This window comes from Camellia sinensis, chromosome 3 (assembly GCF_055761805.1).
Source record: "Camellia sinensis isolate YWXY chromosome 3, ASM5576180v1, whole genome shotgun sequence".
Taxonomy (NCBI): Eukaryota; Viridiplantae; Streptophyta; class Magnoliopsida; order Ericales; family Theaceae; genus Camellia; species Camellia sinensis.
Window position 1 is genome coordinate 17527876 of NC_138963.1, and position 18912 is coordinate 17546787.

At 40.9% G+C, this 18912-nt stretch overlaps 2 protein-coding genes and 1 long non-coding RNA gene across 4 annotated transcripts; 2 read left to right on the forward strand and 1 right to left on the reverse strand.

Annotated features, from left to right (window-relative positions):
• Nucleotides 1-1870: 1870 nt before the first annotated feature.
• Nucleotides 1871-13980, reverse strand: LOC114273538 (NADPH-dependent aldo-keto reductase, chloroplastic). 2 transcript variants are annotated; one of them, XM_028215346.2, is made up of 7 exons: nt 13641-13980; nt 13061-13111; nt 12317-12393; nt 12040-12127; nt 11501-11776; nt 2231-2473; nt 1871-2132 (listed from the first exon to the last, which is right to left on the reverse strand). In XM_028215346.2, exons 1-7 carry the CDS (start codon nt 13758-13760, stop codon nt 2046-2048), a joined length of 942 nt encoding a protein of 313 aa, XP_028071147.2. In that variant the 5' UTR covers nt 13761-13980; the 3' UTR covers nt 1871-2045. The 2 variants fall into 2 exon arrangements, with proteins under 2 accessions (XP_028071147.2, XP_082775309.1); XM_082919183.1 differs by lacking the exon at nt 13641-13980 and adding an exon at nt 13519-13606.
• LOC145822357 (uncharacterized) lies at nt 4827-6131 on the forward strand. Its single transcript, XR_014363497.1, has 3 exons — nt 4827-5255; nt 5378-5459; nt 5561-6131. It is a non-coding gene; the product is annotated as an uncharacterized LOC145822357 (long non-coding RNA).
• Nucleotides 13981-17141: 3161 nt separating the features above from the next.
• On the forward strand, nt 17142-18701 carry LOC114273569 (uncharacterized). Its single transcript, XM_028215379.2, has 3 exons — nt 17142-17340; nt 17582-17801; nt 18062-18701. Exons 1-3 carry the CDS (start codon nt 17142-17144, stop codon nt 18699-18701), a joined length of 1059 nt encoding a protein of 352 aa, XP_028071180.2.
• Nucleotides 18702-18912: the final 211 nt, after the last annotated feature.

Consider the following 18912-nt stretch of genomic DNA (forward strand, 5'->3'; position numbering starts at 1 on the left):
AATTGACGGAAGATTGCGGTTGTGACAGTAATTGCAGGTATTGGACTTCTGTGGGGAAGGTGGGGAAGGAGAACTTCGAATCTGAGGAGTGGCAAGAACAGAGTCCACAGGGTGCGGATGGAGAGTACCAAATCTGGTTTCCTTTGACAGGAGTTCAGAAATTGCTTGCTCAAGAGTGGGTAAAGGAGTGCGATGAAGGAGAGATGCTCGGACTGGCTCAAATCGGGGAGTGAGAGCCATGAGAAACTGAACCAAGCGCTGTTGGTCACGGTAAGTAGTAAACAAGGCAGCATTCGTAGTACAATCCCATGGAGGTTCAGAAAGAGCGAGCTGATCCCAAACATAATACATTTGGGAGAGGAAATCATTAATGTTCTGAGTTGTTTCTTGGCGCATACGGTGAAGATGACTCAGAAGCTGATATTGGTGAGCAAGGCCAGTAGTCTGATAGCGTTCTTGTAAAAAATCCCAGATGGCTTTGGCAGGAGAGGAAGCAGAGTCAAGTTGGAACCGACCAAACTGGAGGCTGATAGATGTAATGGAAGTATTGCGAAACCAAGTGATGATCTGATAGTTTTTACTATCCCAATCTTCCAATCGGTCAACATATTTGGTGGCGGAGTCTGTGGCAGCGGAATCCGTGGTCTCTTGAACGGGTTTGCGTACATCCCCAGTGATGATGCGCCAAAGTTTCTTGCCTCTGAGAAAGCCAGACATAGCTTGTGTCCATAGGACATAATTAGTCCCGTCAAGAATAACGGAAATAGGGTGATTAGAGGAGTCCAGGCGATCCATGAGAGAAAAATAGCACAATTGAGGTAGAATCTGAAAAATCTGAGGTTACCAGTGAATTCAAATGGTCAAAATTAGTCAGAAAAGGAGTGAACGGACCAAAAATATGACCAGAAAGGCAGAAAATCAAATAGTCAACGGCTGGTCAAGCTGCGCGGCGCAGGTTAGCATAGATTGGCGCGGCGCACGTTAGCAGACGAAGACACACGGCGCACGGAAGCAGAAGGGCTGACGGCGGCTGACGTCAGAAACGCGCGGCTCACGTTAGTAGATGAGGCAGTGGCGCACAATAGCACCGGTCAGTGTAGGAGGCGCGTAGAGCGCGTCTGAAGCGAGGCAACGCGTGGGCTAATGTTCTGGTGGCGCGTGGAGGCGCGTGAGACCTCAGATGATGATGAATCTGGTGGCGTTGGCTTCGTCGTGAAGAGACGAAGGTGTTGGTGTTGTCAAATCTGTGTATTGGGTAAGGACGAGGTATCCAGTAATCTGCCAAGAGAAGAAAGTGTGATGCAGAGGCTTAGGAGAAACACCTGTGCTCTGATACCATGTGAAATAAATTGAAAGAGAGTTGAGAGAGTGATATTGACAGAGAATTATCTGTTATTCATTCTGTAATGAGAAACCAATTCGAAGCTCCATAATATAGGAGCTGATTTACAAACATCATTATGATGTGTTGCATTAAAATAAAGAAAAGGAGCCGAAAGAGGAATCGGCCGAAAGCAGCAGCCGAAAGGTAAATATTAAAATATACCTATACATATTATATACATACTAACATATTAATATATTATAGTAATATATACAAACTATACTATGAGAGTAATATATTAATATGTATGTTAACAGCTAGCATAGCTTAAGCTTACTTGGGAATGCATTGAGGATTTGAAATAAAACGAGGGCGAATAATTCACATGCATCAGAGGACCAATTTGAAATTATAACAAATATGCACAAATTATATTTGATTTTAAGTGGTGAAAACAGTTAATTCATTTCTAATATATGTTTGCATTAATTCCAGTGAAAAGTTTGGGAGAATGATTCCAAATTCCAAATGAAACTCTATAAACAATTAGTCTTAAAGAAACCAGGTGGTCTCTTGTTTATTTAATATTTCTTAATAATCAGAACAAATGGATTCAGTTTGAAAAATTATCCAACTACAAATTCATAGCAGGAAATACTATAAAATTTAACTTTCCTAGAGAAGTGGACGAGGTACTCTTAAAGGGCGTGGTGGCCAGGTTTCAGATCTCACCATCCCAGAGCTCTTCAATGGTTTTGTAGGCGCCAAGAGTTTCGTGCACAAATTTTGCACCTGTTACTAGCTTCACCTGCATAATTAACACCCATAAATTCAAGTTATTAAAACTGAAACTTGACCGTATCCAGAGCTCTTCAATGGTGTGTGCAATGAAAAATGGCTACTTGCCTGCTCAATTTCTGAGAACTTGTCAAACAAGTCTTCAGGTATAGACCAGTCAAAAACATCAAAGTTTTCTTTGAGCCTCGTCTCATTTGTGCTCTTAGGAAGAACACTGTGACCCATTTCCAAAGCCCAACGAAGCGCAACTTGTGCAGGAGACTTGCCCAATTTCTCTGCAACCATATTGAGAATTGGATTCTTGAGAATGTCACTCTTTTGGTAACCTGGAGAACCCAATGGTGAATACCCCTGCGTAAGAAAAACTCATCAGAAGAAGTCTTTTAAAAATTAAACAGGTGACAAATTTGGACCACATTAAACGAAATCCATCCAAGATTTAGAGAAAAAGAAAAAAAAAAAAAATTGACATAAGTATATTCAACACTAACAATTGTAGGAGAGGGTTCAAGAAAGGAGTTGGAAAATTCGAAGATCTTCGAAGATCCTTGAAGAACAACTTCGAATTCTCTAGAATATGATGAGAGGCTTAGATTTTTCAATAATCTCAACTTAGGAACACAACAACAAAGGAGATGATGGAGATAAGAGATTGGGTGAAGAAGAAGGCAAAATGGCTAGAGAATAGAATAATGGCAAGGCTCTCCCATGGATCTCCCACTTTCACTCTCAAGGTTGATAATGGAGAAGGGAAATTAGTTCTTTCCAAAGAGTTAAAAATCTCCAAAATTCATCCCTTGTAAAGCTATGGGTGGGTGCTATTTATAGGCACCTCATGATGTAGGATGGAGCCCATGTGCAAGGCACATGGGAGATATTCTCTCTAACCACCTTGTCCGAGGAGGTGACCTCTCCGAGGAGGTGACTTCTCCGAGGATGAGAAAACCCCGAAGAGGAGATCAACCTCTCGGCGAACCCTTCTTCTTAGCCACACCTAACCAATGATCCCCAATCATCCCAAAGGGTCAGGGGTAGTCCCAGAGGACGTCCTGCCGCATAAGGGTCAGGGATAGTTCAAGAGAACGCCCTGCCGCAAATATTGCCGAGTCTCAGGGACCCCCTAGATCGTGCCACCTCGACCCAGGTATAGGCTAGTTTAACCGAAGAGTGAATTTATCTCCACTCACCGTCCTCGGGATCGGGTCCTTTGTTCGAACTCCATTACGCTCATGGTTCTGGTGCGTAGATCCCGGAAAGCTCCAAGCCCGCAAGTGTTCTGGGACTCATTAACAGAGCGGCTTCTAGATTGCATCTGAATCCGTTCGAAGCCAAGTGTTTCGGACCTCTAGGTTCGTGGATCCGAACCCTTTCGAGTCCGAGTGCCTCGGATCTCTAGGCTTGCTTAATACCCTTTCGAGTCCGGGCCCGAGTAAGTCTCTAGGTTCGTGGATCCGAACCCTTTCGAGGCTTAGAGCCATTTAGCCCGTTTGATGGTGATAAATTCGGGCCCACCAATCTTGGACTATTGGGCCTAATTAATTTAATGGGCTCAAATTAGGTCCTCTTACATTTGCCCCTTGCGTGTATGAGAAATTGTAATTTTCTCGAACATGCATAAATTCACCTTATCAGCCATGCTTCACATTATGTTTTCGAGAATATTTGGCCTTGATAAAATCTATGGATAAAAACTGAGGACTCACTGTAAATTACGGGTAAAATTGACAACTAATAAAAAAAAAAATAAATAACTTTTTTTTTTTTTTTTTTTTTTTTTTTGCGCCATGTTTGGCCAACATATACACCTTCATGCTTTTGATCTCACAAAGAAAAAAAAAAAAAAACAAATCAAAATTTGAATATTTAAAGATCCACTCACCAAAATTGATCAATAATTAAATTTCTCTTTCTAGGAAATGGTCAAACCCATATATTTTTTATTTATATATATATATGGAAGCTAAGGACAAAATCAACCATTCTTATCTTTTTTTGCAAAGGTGATCTCACTTTTTGAAACGTACCCAGCAAAAAGTAAATAAGATTTATTTTGTGGAGTCCAATCATCCAAACTCACTGTTCTTCTTTCTTCAAATTTAAAACTCGTAATTGCTTGGGCCGTTATATATATATATATATGTAGAATATTTGAGGAGCACCCCCTTTTTTTATTCTATTTAAAGAAAAGGATAGTAACCCTAATCAATGTAGCCTCTCTTTTATTTTCTTGCACAGCGCCGCTCTCTCTCTCTACACAGAGAGACCCATCTTTCTTTCTTCTTCCTCAAAACTGACCCAGTTTTATTTTATTTTATTATTATTATTTTTTTTAATGAAGGTCTGCTGCTACAACACTATAGGCCACAACCATTTGCTCACTGACCTCCATTGCAACTCCAGTCTCCTTTTCTGTCATCATCACTGAAGACACACCAACGCCACCGACACACCGACGCCGACTCCTCTGCGACGTCACTGCCATTGCAAGCCTCGACTGACCAGCACCGACGCCCCCGACCTCTCTGCAACGTCATCATTTTCCAACCTCGCCAAAATAGTGCCGCCGTTGGTTCGACTGTGCGTCGTCCTCGTCGGGGCCGTGCCATGCTTTCACAGTGCTTACTCTACACCTTACCTCACTAACGAATTTTTTTTTTATTTTTTTTTATTTGCAGGAGATCTTGGTTCGACTGTGCGTCGTCCTCGTCGGGGCCGTGCCATGCTTTCACAGTGCTTACTCTACACCTTACCTTATTAACGATTTTTTTTTTTAATTTTTTTTTTATTTGCAGGAGATCAAACTGCAAGGACCCATTTGGGCACACTCTCTCTCCAAACTGAGACCAACCCAAACTTCATCTTCTTCAAAGAAGCTCCGTAGCTGATCAGTGACGACCACGCCGCCCACTCAACGCGGTGTCGGTCTGTCGATATGCTTTCTCGCCCACTGAAATTCATCACTGTTAGCCGTGACCCGCCAACGCCGACCACATCACCGATTCAACGTGGTGTTGGTCTGCCTAATTGTTCCACCACCTACATACGCTGCTTCTAATCTTCAGTCTCTTTATCGCTTGTACAGGCTACATGTTGTGCCGCTGACTTACTCTCTCTTGCTTCTCTAGATCTGTGAGTAAGTGTTTAATACCCCATCTTCTTGAATTGTCCCAGATCTGGGAGTGAGCTCTTTATATATATGTATATAAATGGGTTTTGATTTTTACTCAACTAATTTCATTCCCTTCACTGTTTCAGATTTATTGATCTTTGGACTTCAGGATCTAGTTGAATCTTTGTTCAAAGCCCTCTTCCTTTTTCTTCTTATATTTTTGGATCTGTGGGTATTCCATCTTATTGTTTTGATGGACTTTTGTGCTCAAAATAAATATGTACTGATACATTTTCTAATTTGGGAATTCTGGTGATGATTTATTTCAGTCTTGAGGCTTGCAAACAATCTTGAACTAGTGAAGACAATACCCACCGCTGGCCTCTCTCTGCTGGTTTGCTTCTGGCTTCGACGGTCCAACGCTGACCACACATATCGCCCCACTCAACGTGACGTGTGTCGTTGCCGACTCTTCTGTGGCACCATCGCTGCTTCCGGCTTCAGCTTATCCGACGTCGACCACGCACGTTCGCCCTTTCAACGCAACGTGTGTGGTCTTGCCCAACCTAGCTCCACATCGCTGCTTCCGGCTTCAGCTTATCCGACGTTGACCACGCACGTTCGCCCTCTCAACGCAACGTGTGTGGTCTTGCCCAAGCCTAGCCCAGTCTTGTTGATTACAGTCTGTAAAGCCTCTCTGATTTCAGCTTAAATTTCCAGTATCGGCTTCGGACTTCACCTCTCTAGCTGCCCAAATTTGTAAGTATGACATTCGACCCCCTCTTCCGAATATAAATATATTTAAATATATATAAATATATTTTTGTGGCAATGTAGAGGGCTCAAGCAGTCTGATGAAAATAAAAATAAAATAAATAAAAACTGAATCTGAATATGGACTCAATTTTTATGGCAATCCCAATGATATTTTTTTTTTTAGCTCAAACACCGTGATTTTGGCCATATGGAAACATGCACACTAGCACTTGAAACCTTATTGAGGTGCTTGGCTTGAACATAATTTGTTGAACTTTATCACCGAGGAAAGGCCGAATATAACTTGTTGACTAGTATTTGAGCTCCATTTTTGACATGGAGAGAGAAAACCCTGGACTTATGAATATGGACTTTGGAAAGGACATTCTTGTAATTTGCATAATGATCCATTGAATCTTGCTACTGATAAGCAATGTAATATACTTCGGATCTCGGGCCTGAAATTTACTATTGAACTTCACTCTGTCCAAATTTTGAGCCCCGTATAAATTGGACCTTTAATATGGAACATAGTGACTTTAAGAAATTGACCCGATTGAACTTCATCATGAAGCGACCTATGACATTGTACCTCTTATTGATGATAGAAGACAAAAATCTATATGTTGATGATGCACCCATTGGTATTAAAATTTGTTGAGCTTGAAGAATATCCGAGAAAATGAATTGTTGATGACGTCCGAAGTTGAATTTGTTGATAAACCCATCATGTTGCATGTAACAATATTCTGAATTTTAATACGGTCAACTCTTTAATATTTATACCGGTTATTTCAGCCATATGTCTTCTCAAAAGAAACCCGTAGCTCCGGGGTCATCAGAACCGGCTCTCATGAAAGAGAGGGATGTACCTCCGGCATCTGAGTGGAGGAAATCTCCTTATTTTGGTCGGAATGACCCCTTCTGGCGGGCGGCTACCTCCACCACTTCTCTTCTATCTCTGAAGGGGGCTCCATTATGTCTCACTGAGGACACTGACTCTGGACACGAGGCCCTCATTTCTCCTTCCTCGGTGCTACGCTTTCGGATTGAGCGGGGGGACTTTCCATACTGTTATCCTCAGTTCAAGGCCTTCTCAAACCCTCCTTTTGGTTGGTAGGAGTGGGTCGATGATGTTCTCTCGGACAAGAGCTTCTGTCAGCGGCTTCAAGAGGCCCGCCTATTGATCCCAGTGAAAATATCTCGATCCCTATCCATCCGTCGCAACAATGCTAGCCTGGAAGCCATGGCTCTTCGGTGGAGCACCGAGACACACACCTTTATACTTGGCCAGCACGAGATGGGGCCCACCCTTGAGGATGTGTTCATGTTGCTGCGTCTGGAAGTGACCGGCCCTGATGCCTTCGACCCTGAGCAGACACCCCCCGAAGATGATTCTTTGATCCAATCTCTGAAGCTAAATCTTCAAACTTGTGGTCGGTGGAGTTCCGTTTTTGATGGTTCAGCGAGGAGGACTAGTCGAGTAAGGACGGACCGTGCCTCCTATACTGCATGGATCCGCCACTTCTTCAAAGATCTTCAGCCCTTGGCCAGAGATGCTGACCCTAACTCTCGGGAGTATGAGGTCGGTCCGATGTATGACTCCAGGCTCTATTTCTTGGGATTTCTGGCTTGCTTCCTTTCATTCTTCATTCTTCCGAGCACGCCTCTGGATTCCCTCAATCCTTTCGTCTTCCCCTTGGCAGTCAGGCTCTTCAGAGGAGATCGGATCCCTTTGGCTCCCCTATTTCTTGGGAATCTCTATTATCGGCTGGATCTACTACATCGAGATATGGTTCGCTCCGTGGGTCGATATGAGCCTGTCTCCTTTATTCACAGCCAGTTCCTGCTTTGTTTCTTCTTCGAGAGGTTCCCAAAATTTGCCCCTGCTCCGACTGTATTCGAGGCGGAGGTTCTTCGGGAGATAGTGGATAAAGATGGCATCCCCGTGCTTGATACTGATGGGTCTCGGACATTTGGGAAAGCGAAGTCTTGCCAGCCGTTGATTACACGTTGGTCACGTACCATTTCCACCTTATCCTTGAATACTCTAGTGGATGATCCCCGACGCTTTGTGGCACGGCCGTATGTATGCCCGCCTGTGGGTGTGGCCACACCGCTTATCTATCATGGTTCCTCCCGCTCGGTGTCCTTTCCTTTGCCGAAGAACATCCCTGCACCCTTTGTTGATATGCTGATTATGATCCGTCCGAGTTCATTACCGGTATGGCATGAGGAAGGCGTTGATAGTGCCGTTTATAGGCCTGACCGCGTAGCATATCAATTCGGGTTTGATCAATGTGCCCCGGGGCCAGCACCTCCTTTATTATCATTTTCAGCGAGCTACGGGCGCTTCAGTCGCGGGCTTGTACACACCGTGTTTCCCATATCCGGCTCTTTGACGATGCCAGGCTTGAGTCGAGTAGGGGGTTTCGCCTCCTCTTTCAGGCGGTATTGGCAGAAGAATATCGATGCGTTTATTGCATTTGTCCAGAGCAGACCGACCGTATGTTTGCCTCCGCCGATTTATAAGAAGGATTCTTCTCTTCAGCTACCCGAGAGCCGAAAATCTGACCACATGTACGAGAGTTTCTTCACCTCATCTGCTCCAACTGACCCTTCTGCTCGGGCATCTGCTTCTAGCTTGGCAATTACTTCTCCGGAGCCAGTCCCTTTGAATAAGGCCTCTGGTCCTCGGACGACCAGCCTTAAGAAGATGGCTCACAAGAGGACTTCTGATGCCAGTCCTTCCGCTCCTCGCCTTTCCAAAAGGCTTCATGAGGTACCCAAAATTTTTGATTTGAAGCTACTTTCCTTTTTGCGACTATACCTTCTAAAATGAAAACTTTTATTTGTCCATGTTGTGTAGGATCCTGCGGTTGTTGACGTTCTCAGTACCGTGGCTCCTGGCCATGCTGCCTCGCCCAGGCCGGACTCAGACTTGGACGACACCCTCCCTTTGTCTGCAAGACTTGTGAAGATGCGCACCTCTCGTATAGCAGTTATAGATGATGACGATGATGAGGCTGAGTCCTCCGACCATTTTTGTGACCTTATTCCACGCATGCGTCGTCACTGCCCTACCGTAGCTGAGGAGGAGCGCTATCTTGGTGACGAGGTTATTGGGGCTCACCGTTCTGATGTTGAGATTACTGGAGGGGCTGATGCCACAGAAATTGATGCCGTAGGCCATGCTTCTAGAAGCAATGTAGAGACGAGGTGCGCCTCTGGGAATGGTGTGGAGGTGGATGTGCTAGAAATCTCTAAGACTCGCTCTGGCACTTATGGTGATTCTCATCCTCCGGCCCTCCTTCCTTCTTCAGGGATGACTGCTACTGTTCAGGCTTCGTCAGACATTGAGATCGATCAGGTGCTCTCTATACGGCCAAGTGACCTTGCTGATGCTAGGAGTCCTTCAGTTGCTCCGGCTTTGCATATTGATTCTCCCTCTGGTAATCTTTCTTTCTGAAGTTTGTCATTTACTTCTATCTGTGAGAAATCTTTACTCAAATGGCTTTCCTGTTCCCTACCTCTAATAAGGCTTCCTTATCTTTTCTTCAGTGTTAGCTGCTACCGGGGTCCTGCCTTCACCTGCCTCAGACTCTGCTCCAGTGTTAGCTGCTACCGTGGTCCCGTCTTCACCTGCCCCGGACTCTACTCCGACTCTCTTTGTAACTCCTCACGGTTCTCCTTCTCAAGGGGGAACACCTGCCTTTGAGACGACTGCCAGAGGTTCTTCATCGCCAGTGCCTTCGAATATTTTGGATTTGAATCTCAGTGATTTTCACATTGATAGTGATGCTTTTGGTCTTTCCCCTTATCGTTCGGCATTCTCAGGCTCGGGACCTCTGCCGGGAGTTACCCCTCCGGGTGGTTCATCTAACCCGATAGACATTGGGGAGATTCTTGAGACTAGCAGCTTTCCGGCCCCAATTCCTCCTTCAGCTTCTGGCAAAGTATCATTTCTCCATTATTGGGTAGCTCTTGAGTTTGCTTCAGTTCTACAGCTTGTGCATTCAAGTTACCCGGAGACCTTTGCTTCATTTGCTTGCCAGTGTCCACTCATTCAGACTGCTCTTCTCGAGTCTTTTGCCACTATCTTATATAGCTTGGACAGGCAACGGTTGTGTGACCTTAATGGGAAAGTAGTCGAGACGGCGTATCAGGGGATCTCTGACATGGAGCGTCACCAAGTGGACTTATCATGGCTTCGGAAGCGCCTGGATATAGCTTCGAACGCCAGTCATCGGCTGGAACTTATGTCTGTGCTTGCCTCTTATCGCACCTCTATAGATGAGATAAAGGCAACTCTTCGTGAACTTGAGTCGGGTTATGCTCGGGCCTTGGAGACTTTAGAGGCACACTCTACTGTTTGTCCTCCAGATGTAGATGTGACGGGCAGCTTCTTCGAGGGTTCAAGAAAGGAGTTGTAAAATTCAAAGATCTTCGAAGATCCTTGAAGAACAACTTCGAATTCTCTAGAATATGATGAGGGGTTTAGATTTTTCAATAATCTCAACTTAGGAACACAACAACAAAGGAGATGATGGAGATAAGAGATTGGGTGAAGAAGAAGGCAAAATGGCTAGAGAATAGAATAATGGCAAGGCTCTCCCATGGATCTCCCATTTTCACTCTCAAGGTTGATAATGGAGAAGGGAAATTAGTTCTTTCCCAAGAGTTAAAAATCTCCAAAATTCATCCCTTGTAAAGCTATGGGTGGGTGCTATTTATAGGCACCTCATGATGTAGGATGGAGCCCATGTGCAAGGCACATGTGAGATATTCTCTCTAACCACCTTGTCCGAGGAGGTGACCTCTCCGAGGAGGTGACTTCTCCGAGGATGAGAAAACCCCGAAGAGGAGATCAACCTCTCGGCGAACCCTTCTTCTTAGCCACACCTAACCAATGATCCCCAATCATCCCAAAGGGTCAGGGGTAGTCCCAGAGGACGTCCTGCCGCATAAGGGTCAGGGATAGTTCAAGAGAACGCCCTGCCGCAAATATTGCCGAGTCTCAGGGACCCCCTAGATCGTGCCACCTCGACCCAGGTATAGGCTAGTTTAACCGAAGAGTGAATTTATCTCCACTCACCGTCCTCAGGATCGGGTCCTTTGTTCGAACTCCATTACGCTCATGGTTCTGGTGCGTAGATCCCGGAAAGCTCCAAGCCCGCAAGTGTTCTGGGACTCATTAACAGAGCGGCTTCTAGATTGCATCTGAATCCGTTCGAAGCCAAGTGTTTCAGACCTCTAGGTTCGTGGATCCGAACCCTTTCGAGTCCGAGTGCCTCGGATTTCTAGGCTTGCTTAATACCCTTTCGAGTCCGGGCCCGAGTAAGTCTCTAGGTTCGTGGATCCGAACCCTTTCGAGGCTTAGAGCCATTTAGCCCGTTTGATGGTGATAAATTCGGGCCCACCAATCTTGGACTATTGGGCCTAATTAATTTAATGGGCTCAAATTAGGTCCTCTTACAACAATAAACTTAAGATACATAGATATGCATACTCACTGATAGGTGAACTCCTTTGGATTTACAGAATGCGTGAAGTTGTGGTTGTTGCCATGCCACGTGGCATTCTACCTGATTGACAGCTGGAGGAATGCGAGCAACGTCCAACAATTCGCCTAGTTTCTTACAAGAGAAATTGCTCACACCAATAGCTCGAGCCTTTCCAGAATCATAGAGCTCCTCCATTGCTCTCCATGTACTGGGTATATCAGGCTGAGTCAGGTTCTCAGGCTTAATGACAGCTGATCCCTTCTTCAAGCTGACAGGCCAGTGAATCTTCAATAATTAATCAAGCAATCCCATTTAGTTACAAAGAAATAACAAAATTCACTTGGGATAAGAATAACCAAAATAATTTTAAAAAGAAGTGGTTGTTCCTGAGAATTTGTTTCAGTACATCTCACTCTATTACTTCATCCTAGTTTGACAACAAAGAAATCCACCACAGAATTACACTTTAATTATTGAATGATACTGCATGGATGAGATCACTATCCATAAACTAACTGGAATATAAGGTTTAATTTTGTTATACATACAAGATAAAGATCCAGATATTCAAGCTGTAAATCTTTTAATGTTCTCTCCAATGCCTCTTGTACATCTTCTGGTGCATGATCAGTACACCTGCAAATCATTGCAGCTCAAATTGAATAGCATGAACTGGTTAAAAGATCATATTGAGTTGCTAGATGCATGTTCAAATTTTGCATTAACATACAATTGGAATTCCAAATGATTTTTCATTTCTTTTACTTCTCTCTTAGACATTAAGGTTGAGATACATGTTTGAGTTAAAGAAGATTCAGATGAAACCAGAGTTTAGAGGTGATCCACAAGTCTTTGCGCTGCACCACATCATCTTCAAACAGCTTCTTCAAAACTGAACCAATCTACATAAGAGCAAATATGTAGATGATTACATGAGTAAAACATTTAAATGGAAACCACTAAAATCCTGTCCATAAAAACGAGTATCTTAATTTCCAATTGGAAGATCTGATGCATAACTAAACCAAGTGCCTAGAATGCAGAGCAAGAATGGGAGCAAAAGTGTGAGGGCTCTGGATTTAAGAATTCAAAGAGAGCTCATAACATGATATACGTGTCTATTATATGTGATTAAACATTTTCTTTTTGTATCAAATGATTCAACATATTCACAATAATGTTGAGAAATGTGTATGTAGTTGGTGCTGATCAAAGTGTTCAACTGGTCATGGGATCAAGTTGGCTAAGCTATGAATTTCATCAATTCTTTTCATCACATTGGTTTCAACCTGGCTAGCGAGTTCTGACCCATTCGAAGTCGATAAAAAAGTCTCAAGTTTCATGCTAGTGTTAAGGATCTGTACTCTCAAAATCGTGAATCTGTGAATCAAACGTGAGGGCTCCACAAAAAAATTCATGGATTTCACGTTAGATTCGTAAATTTAGAGCCAAAAATAAGCTAATCAAAATTTTCATGGATTTCACACACTTAACATTTATATGATGATATGTTGATGTTGGACAACAAAACCTAATCAAAGACTTGAAACCCAAAAAACTGAAAAATACCTCCTTCTCATTGCCATATAGTTGAGCACAATCAACATGCCGATATCCAACCTGCACTCGTAGATAATACAGTAAGCAATTGCAAACATAAGTTCTATACAGAATGATGTGACTCGTGACCTTTTGTGGTTCTTTCATCGCAAAATTAAAACAACTCATAATTGCAAAACAATATTCAAATTTGTCAAATATTTGAAATCAAAACCCATACACTTTGTCATCTATGCAAAAAATAAAACAGCAAAAATCAAGTAGCAGTAGTAATAACAGAAATACAAAACCTCCTAACAACAGTTTTACGAACAATTGGTGATCTAACAATAAAAACAACTGTTTTAGAAGACAACCTGATTAGAATAAAAGGTTTATAAAGATTTTCTGTAAACAAAATTCTCTGTTTGAAAATAATTTTCGGCAAAATAACAAAGCATTATCCACAAAGATCGAAATTTCTGTACCATGATTTTAACTATTTATATACATTTTCTGGAGAACCAAATGGGCTGTAGGGGTATTAGGTCCATTCATGCATGTGTTTGTTGGAATGCCAGAGAGAGCAAGCGAGAAGTATATGGTATACCTTAACGGCGGTGGCGATGGCCGTACCAACGATTCCTGGATCAGACTGCCAAGTGCCTAATCCAACTGAAGGAATCTTAGCTCGAGTATTCAATTCGAAGAATTGAATTGTCTTCGCCATTCTACACCCGCTCTACCATCTCAGGCTGCCACATTCATGCACCAAATAAGTGTATATAAATACACCACGTACCAACCGATGTTTGTGGGTTAGTTATCACTGGATTATGACTCGGTTTTGTGGCCTGTGTTATTATGATTTGATTATAGTTCAATTGTGATTTATTGTGTCATAATTAATTTTACAAATATCATAACTTACTATGTATATTCTTAAAAGAGGCATATTCTAATATAACCCTATAAAAGATATATATAGGAGGAGGATCTCTTCTCGTTCAATTTTTAAATTGGAGGACATTATTTGGACCCTTAAAGTTCATTGCGGACTCCATTTAAATGATCTGAACCATTTATTTTATTGAATATTTTGTGTATTTTATCTACATAAAAAATTTAATCGATCCGATAACTATAATTTACTTGTTCAAATTTTTCACGTTTTTAATTAAAAAATTATGTTTTTAAAAGCAAATGCTACATTTTTTTTGGTTAAAAATATAATAAATTGAATAAGTTATAATTATTGAATTGACTTAATATTTTATGTAAGGGAAATATACAAAATTTTCGACAAAATGAATGGTTTAAATTATAAAAATAGAACCCATAATAAGTTCCATGAGTCTAAATAATATCCTCCAATTTAAAATTTGGATCGAAAGGATACCCCTCTATTATATAAGTCCCGTTAACCATTGCTCATTTGTGCAAGGTAAAAGATACAAAAATAAATAAAAACTAAGGAGTGGTTGGGGATGATCTAAATAAGTGCATTTTTTTACTTTTGATTAAATATAGGTTGAGTTTGAAATGATGTGGTAGAGAGGTGATGTGACTTAAATAAGGTAATGTGACTTAAATATGATAGTGACTTTTTGACTTTTTTAAATTATGACAAATAAGACCTAAATAAAATGATATTTTAAAAATAAAGCACACTTTTCACTAGACCTAGAATAATATTTACAAAAACGATATACAAACTCATTTTTTAAATTTAATGATATATAAATGACATAATTAGTTGATAATTAGAGAAATATGAAGAAAAATTTTGTTCCTAATAGGAAAAATTATTTATAAGTCCTATTAAGGAGACTTATTTAATGTAAAATCTTGTGTGATTTCTTATAGAGTTTCAAGTCTTATTTAGATTAGAAAGTGTTCCACAAAGTCCTATAAATTGTGATTAAATGATATTAGTGTACTATTATACCATTCATATATGTTTCCATATTATAAGTTATTCACCCTATTAAGGTTTGGAGACTTTTAGGAAAGTTTATTGTGTAGGCTTCATTTGTTGCCGTGAATTGCGCCATGATCGCGGAGGCCGGTGGATTTTGAAAATGTTACTGGTTTGGATGGTTTAGTTGTTTGCTCTTGCTGATTTGGACTCAAAGTGTTTGAGGAAAAGAGATAAGGTTGTTTTCTTTTGCAATTGGTGAGTGTTGCTGTGTGTTTGCCGATTGTTTTGTTTTCAATGTCATCTTATATGATATGGATTTCACAATCTGGTATAGCCATCCATTGGCATACTTTCATTAGCCTCCATTGAAATTACATTTATGTGTTAAGTTCGGTTGTATTTGTCTTTGAACTTGTGTTGTAACGTTATTGTATTCATTGTTTACATACGTGTCACATTACGTTTCGTAAAAGTACATTATGTTCGATTATTAAGTTTTATTTGAATGTGAAAATGTTGCTGGCTTGTGCAAAATGGTACAACCATACATTAGCACACTTCTATTAGCCTCAAAGGATGTTATATTTAGGTTGCAATGTTAAACCACATCTACAATGTTGTCATTTTTTGGTGTGTGTTACGTTCATTTGTATTTAATTTGTGTTGTGCCATTGTTGTATTTAGTATAGACATACGTGTCACATTACATTTCGCAAACTTATTGGGTTTCTAATTTTTCCAATTGAATGTGACAATGTTGCTAGTTCGTGGAAAGTATTGGAATTTATGTGAATGTAACTCACATACACGTGGATATGATTTATGATAACATTCAATTTCTTAGATATGGTTTTGGCTTTCAATTTCCTATGCACATGGATACGATCATGGTTTTGGCATTATTTATGATATTAATTTGTGTTGTGTCATTGTTGTATTTTAGTGTGGACATATGTGTCACATTACGTTTCGCAAACTTATTAAATTTCTAATTTTTCCAATTGAATGTGACACTGTTGCTAGTTCATGGAAAGTATTGGAATGTATGTGAATGTTACTCTCACTTTTCATTATATATTATTCAATTTGGATTTATATTGTTTAGTTGTAAAATTTCTTATGATGGATTGTGATTGAATGTGGGTTGCACCCTGTTATATGATATCTATGTTACTGCGCTCACATTTGATTATATGTCACATATCTTGCATGCCTTGTTTTTTGGTTTGTTTGCGGAATATAGTGACACGATTATTGTTTCATTTATTTTGTTGCACAAGATATGGACATCATGCTATTGTGCACCTTCGGTTCATCCACTATTCTTGTCAGGTGTTAATGGATTGACATTCACACAATTGGTTAAAAATTTATGTGATAGGTAGGCGGATGTGACACCATCATCGATTTTCATATCTTACAAACTACTATGCCATGAGAATCAATTCATGATGAGTACTGATGTGGACGTGGAAAACATGTTTTCCCTTGCAAGATCCTTTGGCGTTACCCATATCAACGTTGTGGTTGACTCGCAAAATGAGGTGGATGATTTGATTCGAGGTAAGCAATACGGTGGGACTATCTTCGCAAGTCAAATGGATCCTAACATTGAACAATTTTCAAGGGCCGAAACGGACGGAGATTTGTTGCCCAATTATTGTCGCCACAGTGAGAAAACGTTGATGACAGTTGATTGGTCACATGGTATTAGTCACGTAGGCCAATGCTTTGAAGGGGGTGTTGCTGCATTCCGTTTCGTTTTGTCCAAATATGCTATTGAGTGTGGGTTTGACTTCAAATTTGTGAAAAATGATTCAATGCGGGTCATGACTGTGTGCACGTTGCGAGAGCAAAAATGGTGTACATGGTTGATACATGAAAGGGTTCAAACATGCAATGGATACTTTTACTTGAAGAGGTTGAACAACTTGCATAATTGAGGTACTGTTGTTTGCACTGGGAAGAATAGTAGACTCAATTCTGAATTGGTTTGCAATGTTTTTTGGTGATCGGGTACGTGACAAGCCGCTTACACGTCCCACTGACATCGTGTTTGGCCTAAAAAATGAGTACGGACTGACTGTTAGTTACCACATAGCCTGGTTACGTGTGGAGAAGGCAAGAGGCGAAGTGTATGGTGACTATCATGTTTCATTTGATTAACTTAGGTGGTAAGCGGATACAGTTATGCAGTATAATCCTGAGAGTCATGTGAACTTGGATTTCGAGCAGTCAACCGGCCGATTTAAGCGGTTTTTCATATCATTCAAATCTTACATTGACGAATTCAACCATATCCGTCCATTATTGTTCCTTGACGACATTTTTTTGAAAGGGAGATTTAAAGGCAATTTGCTTGCAGCGACAGAGAAGGATGGCAACAAAGGTACGTGTCTTATGATGATTACTTCAATATTCCATATAGTAACGCATCACATGGTGACTAGACATTTTATTATTAGTCCACTATAGTAGTAGGGGATCCCCTATGGCAAATGTGTTTCCAATTTAATGTTATTTTTATAACATTGTCTATGTTGCGGTTTGAATTGTGAACAATTGTTAATGTGAACGTAAACATTGTTAAAAATATTACATATCTAACATAAACTTGTCACATCTCCCAGGTTTATTCCCATTAGCTTTCACTATTGTTAACTCCGAAACAACTGCAAATTGGACTTGGTTTTTAGAGCACCTGATAAACGTTGTCAATAGTGCTCAAACATTAACTTTCGTATTTGATCGGAATGCTGGGTTGCTCGAATCCTTGCCTACTGTATTCCTATCTGCACATCATGCGTACTGTTTGCAACATCTCCAAGCAAATTTGAGAGACAAATTACGGTGGGTTGACAACCATGTATGTTTTGGTTTAATGGCCAACTTGCGTGAATGTGCATACGCTCCAACTAAGGCGTCGTTTCAACACCATCGGGCCAAGCTAAAAGGATCAGGACGATTTGGTATAAATAATTTTTTAGAAGATATGCCACCGAACCATTGGGCTAACGCATATTTCAAATATGTACGATGCTTACATGTGATAACATTGGAAATACCCAATATGTGAAAACATTTTCATGATGTTTTCAAAATGTCAACAGGGGCGAATGGTATGGGGAGATGACCTCCAACGCTGCAGAATCATTCAATAAATGGATACTTGATGCCCGTAATTACCCAATCACTAGGTTGGTTGATACAATAAAAAATCAGATAATGACAATGAGGGCTGATCGTAAATTATTGGCTACTAATTGGAATGACTTACTTTGTCCAAAAATGGAAAGCTGCGTTAGGGAGGCGTATTCCAATGGTTGCACATGGATTGTTAGCCGGGCAAATGAAAACATATACGAGGTCCATTTATTTCCAACATTGTTGGTAGACATTGACAAACGTTCATGTTCATGTTTCCAGTGGCAATTGAATGGATTCTCATGTGCACATGCAGTGGTTGCAAAACAGAATAGTGAAAGGGATTTTATATGTGTTGAACCATTTTTCACCGTTGATCAGTACAAAGCAGCTTATTCCGGATACATTCAGCCAATACCAACAGTTGACAAACCGTCCTTCTCGGAAGATGACTTCATCATATATCCACTAGCAGTTAAACGTCCTCCAGGGCAACCAAAGAAGAATCGGATACCATCTCGGGGAGAGAAACTAAGTCAGATCAGGTGCGGTCGATGTGGCCGTATGGGCAGCCACAACCGAAAGACATGTAAAGAACCAATTTAGTAATAGACAAATAGTGGCAAAGTTTTAGAATCACTTTTGAGTAGCAACATCGTATTATCGTAGTAGAATGTAGTGAAACAAAATGACAACAAATTTTAATAAGTCAACACATTGTTGAAATGTAATCATTCAGCTGGTTTTTTTCTTCACACCGCTTTCATTCATATATTAACTTTACATGTTCATGTTATTGTTCATGCAACTGTATGTT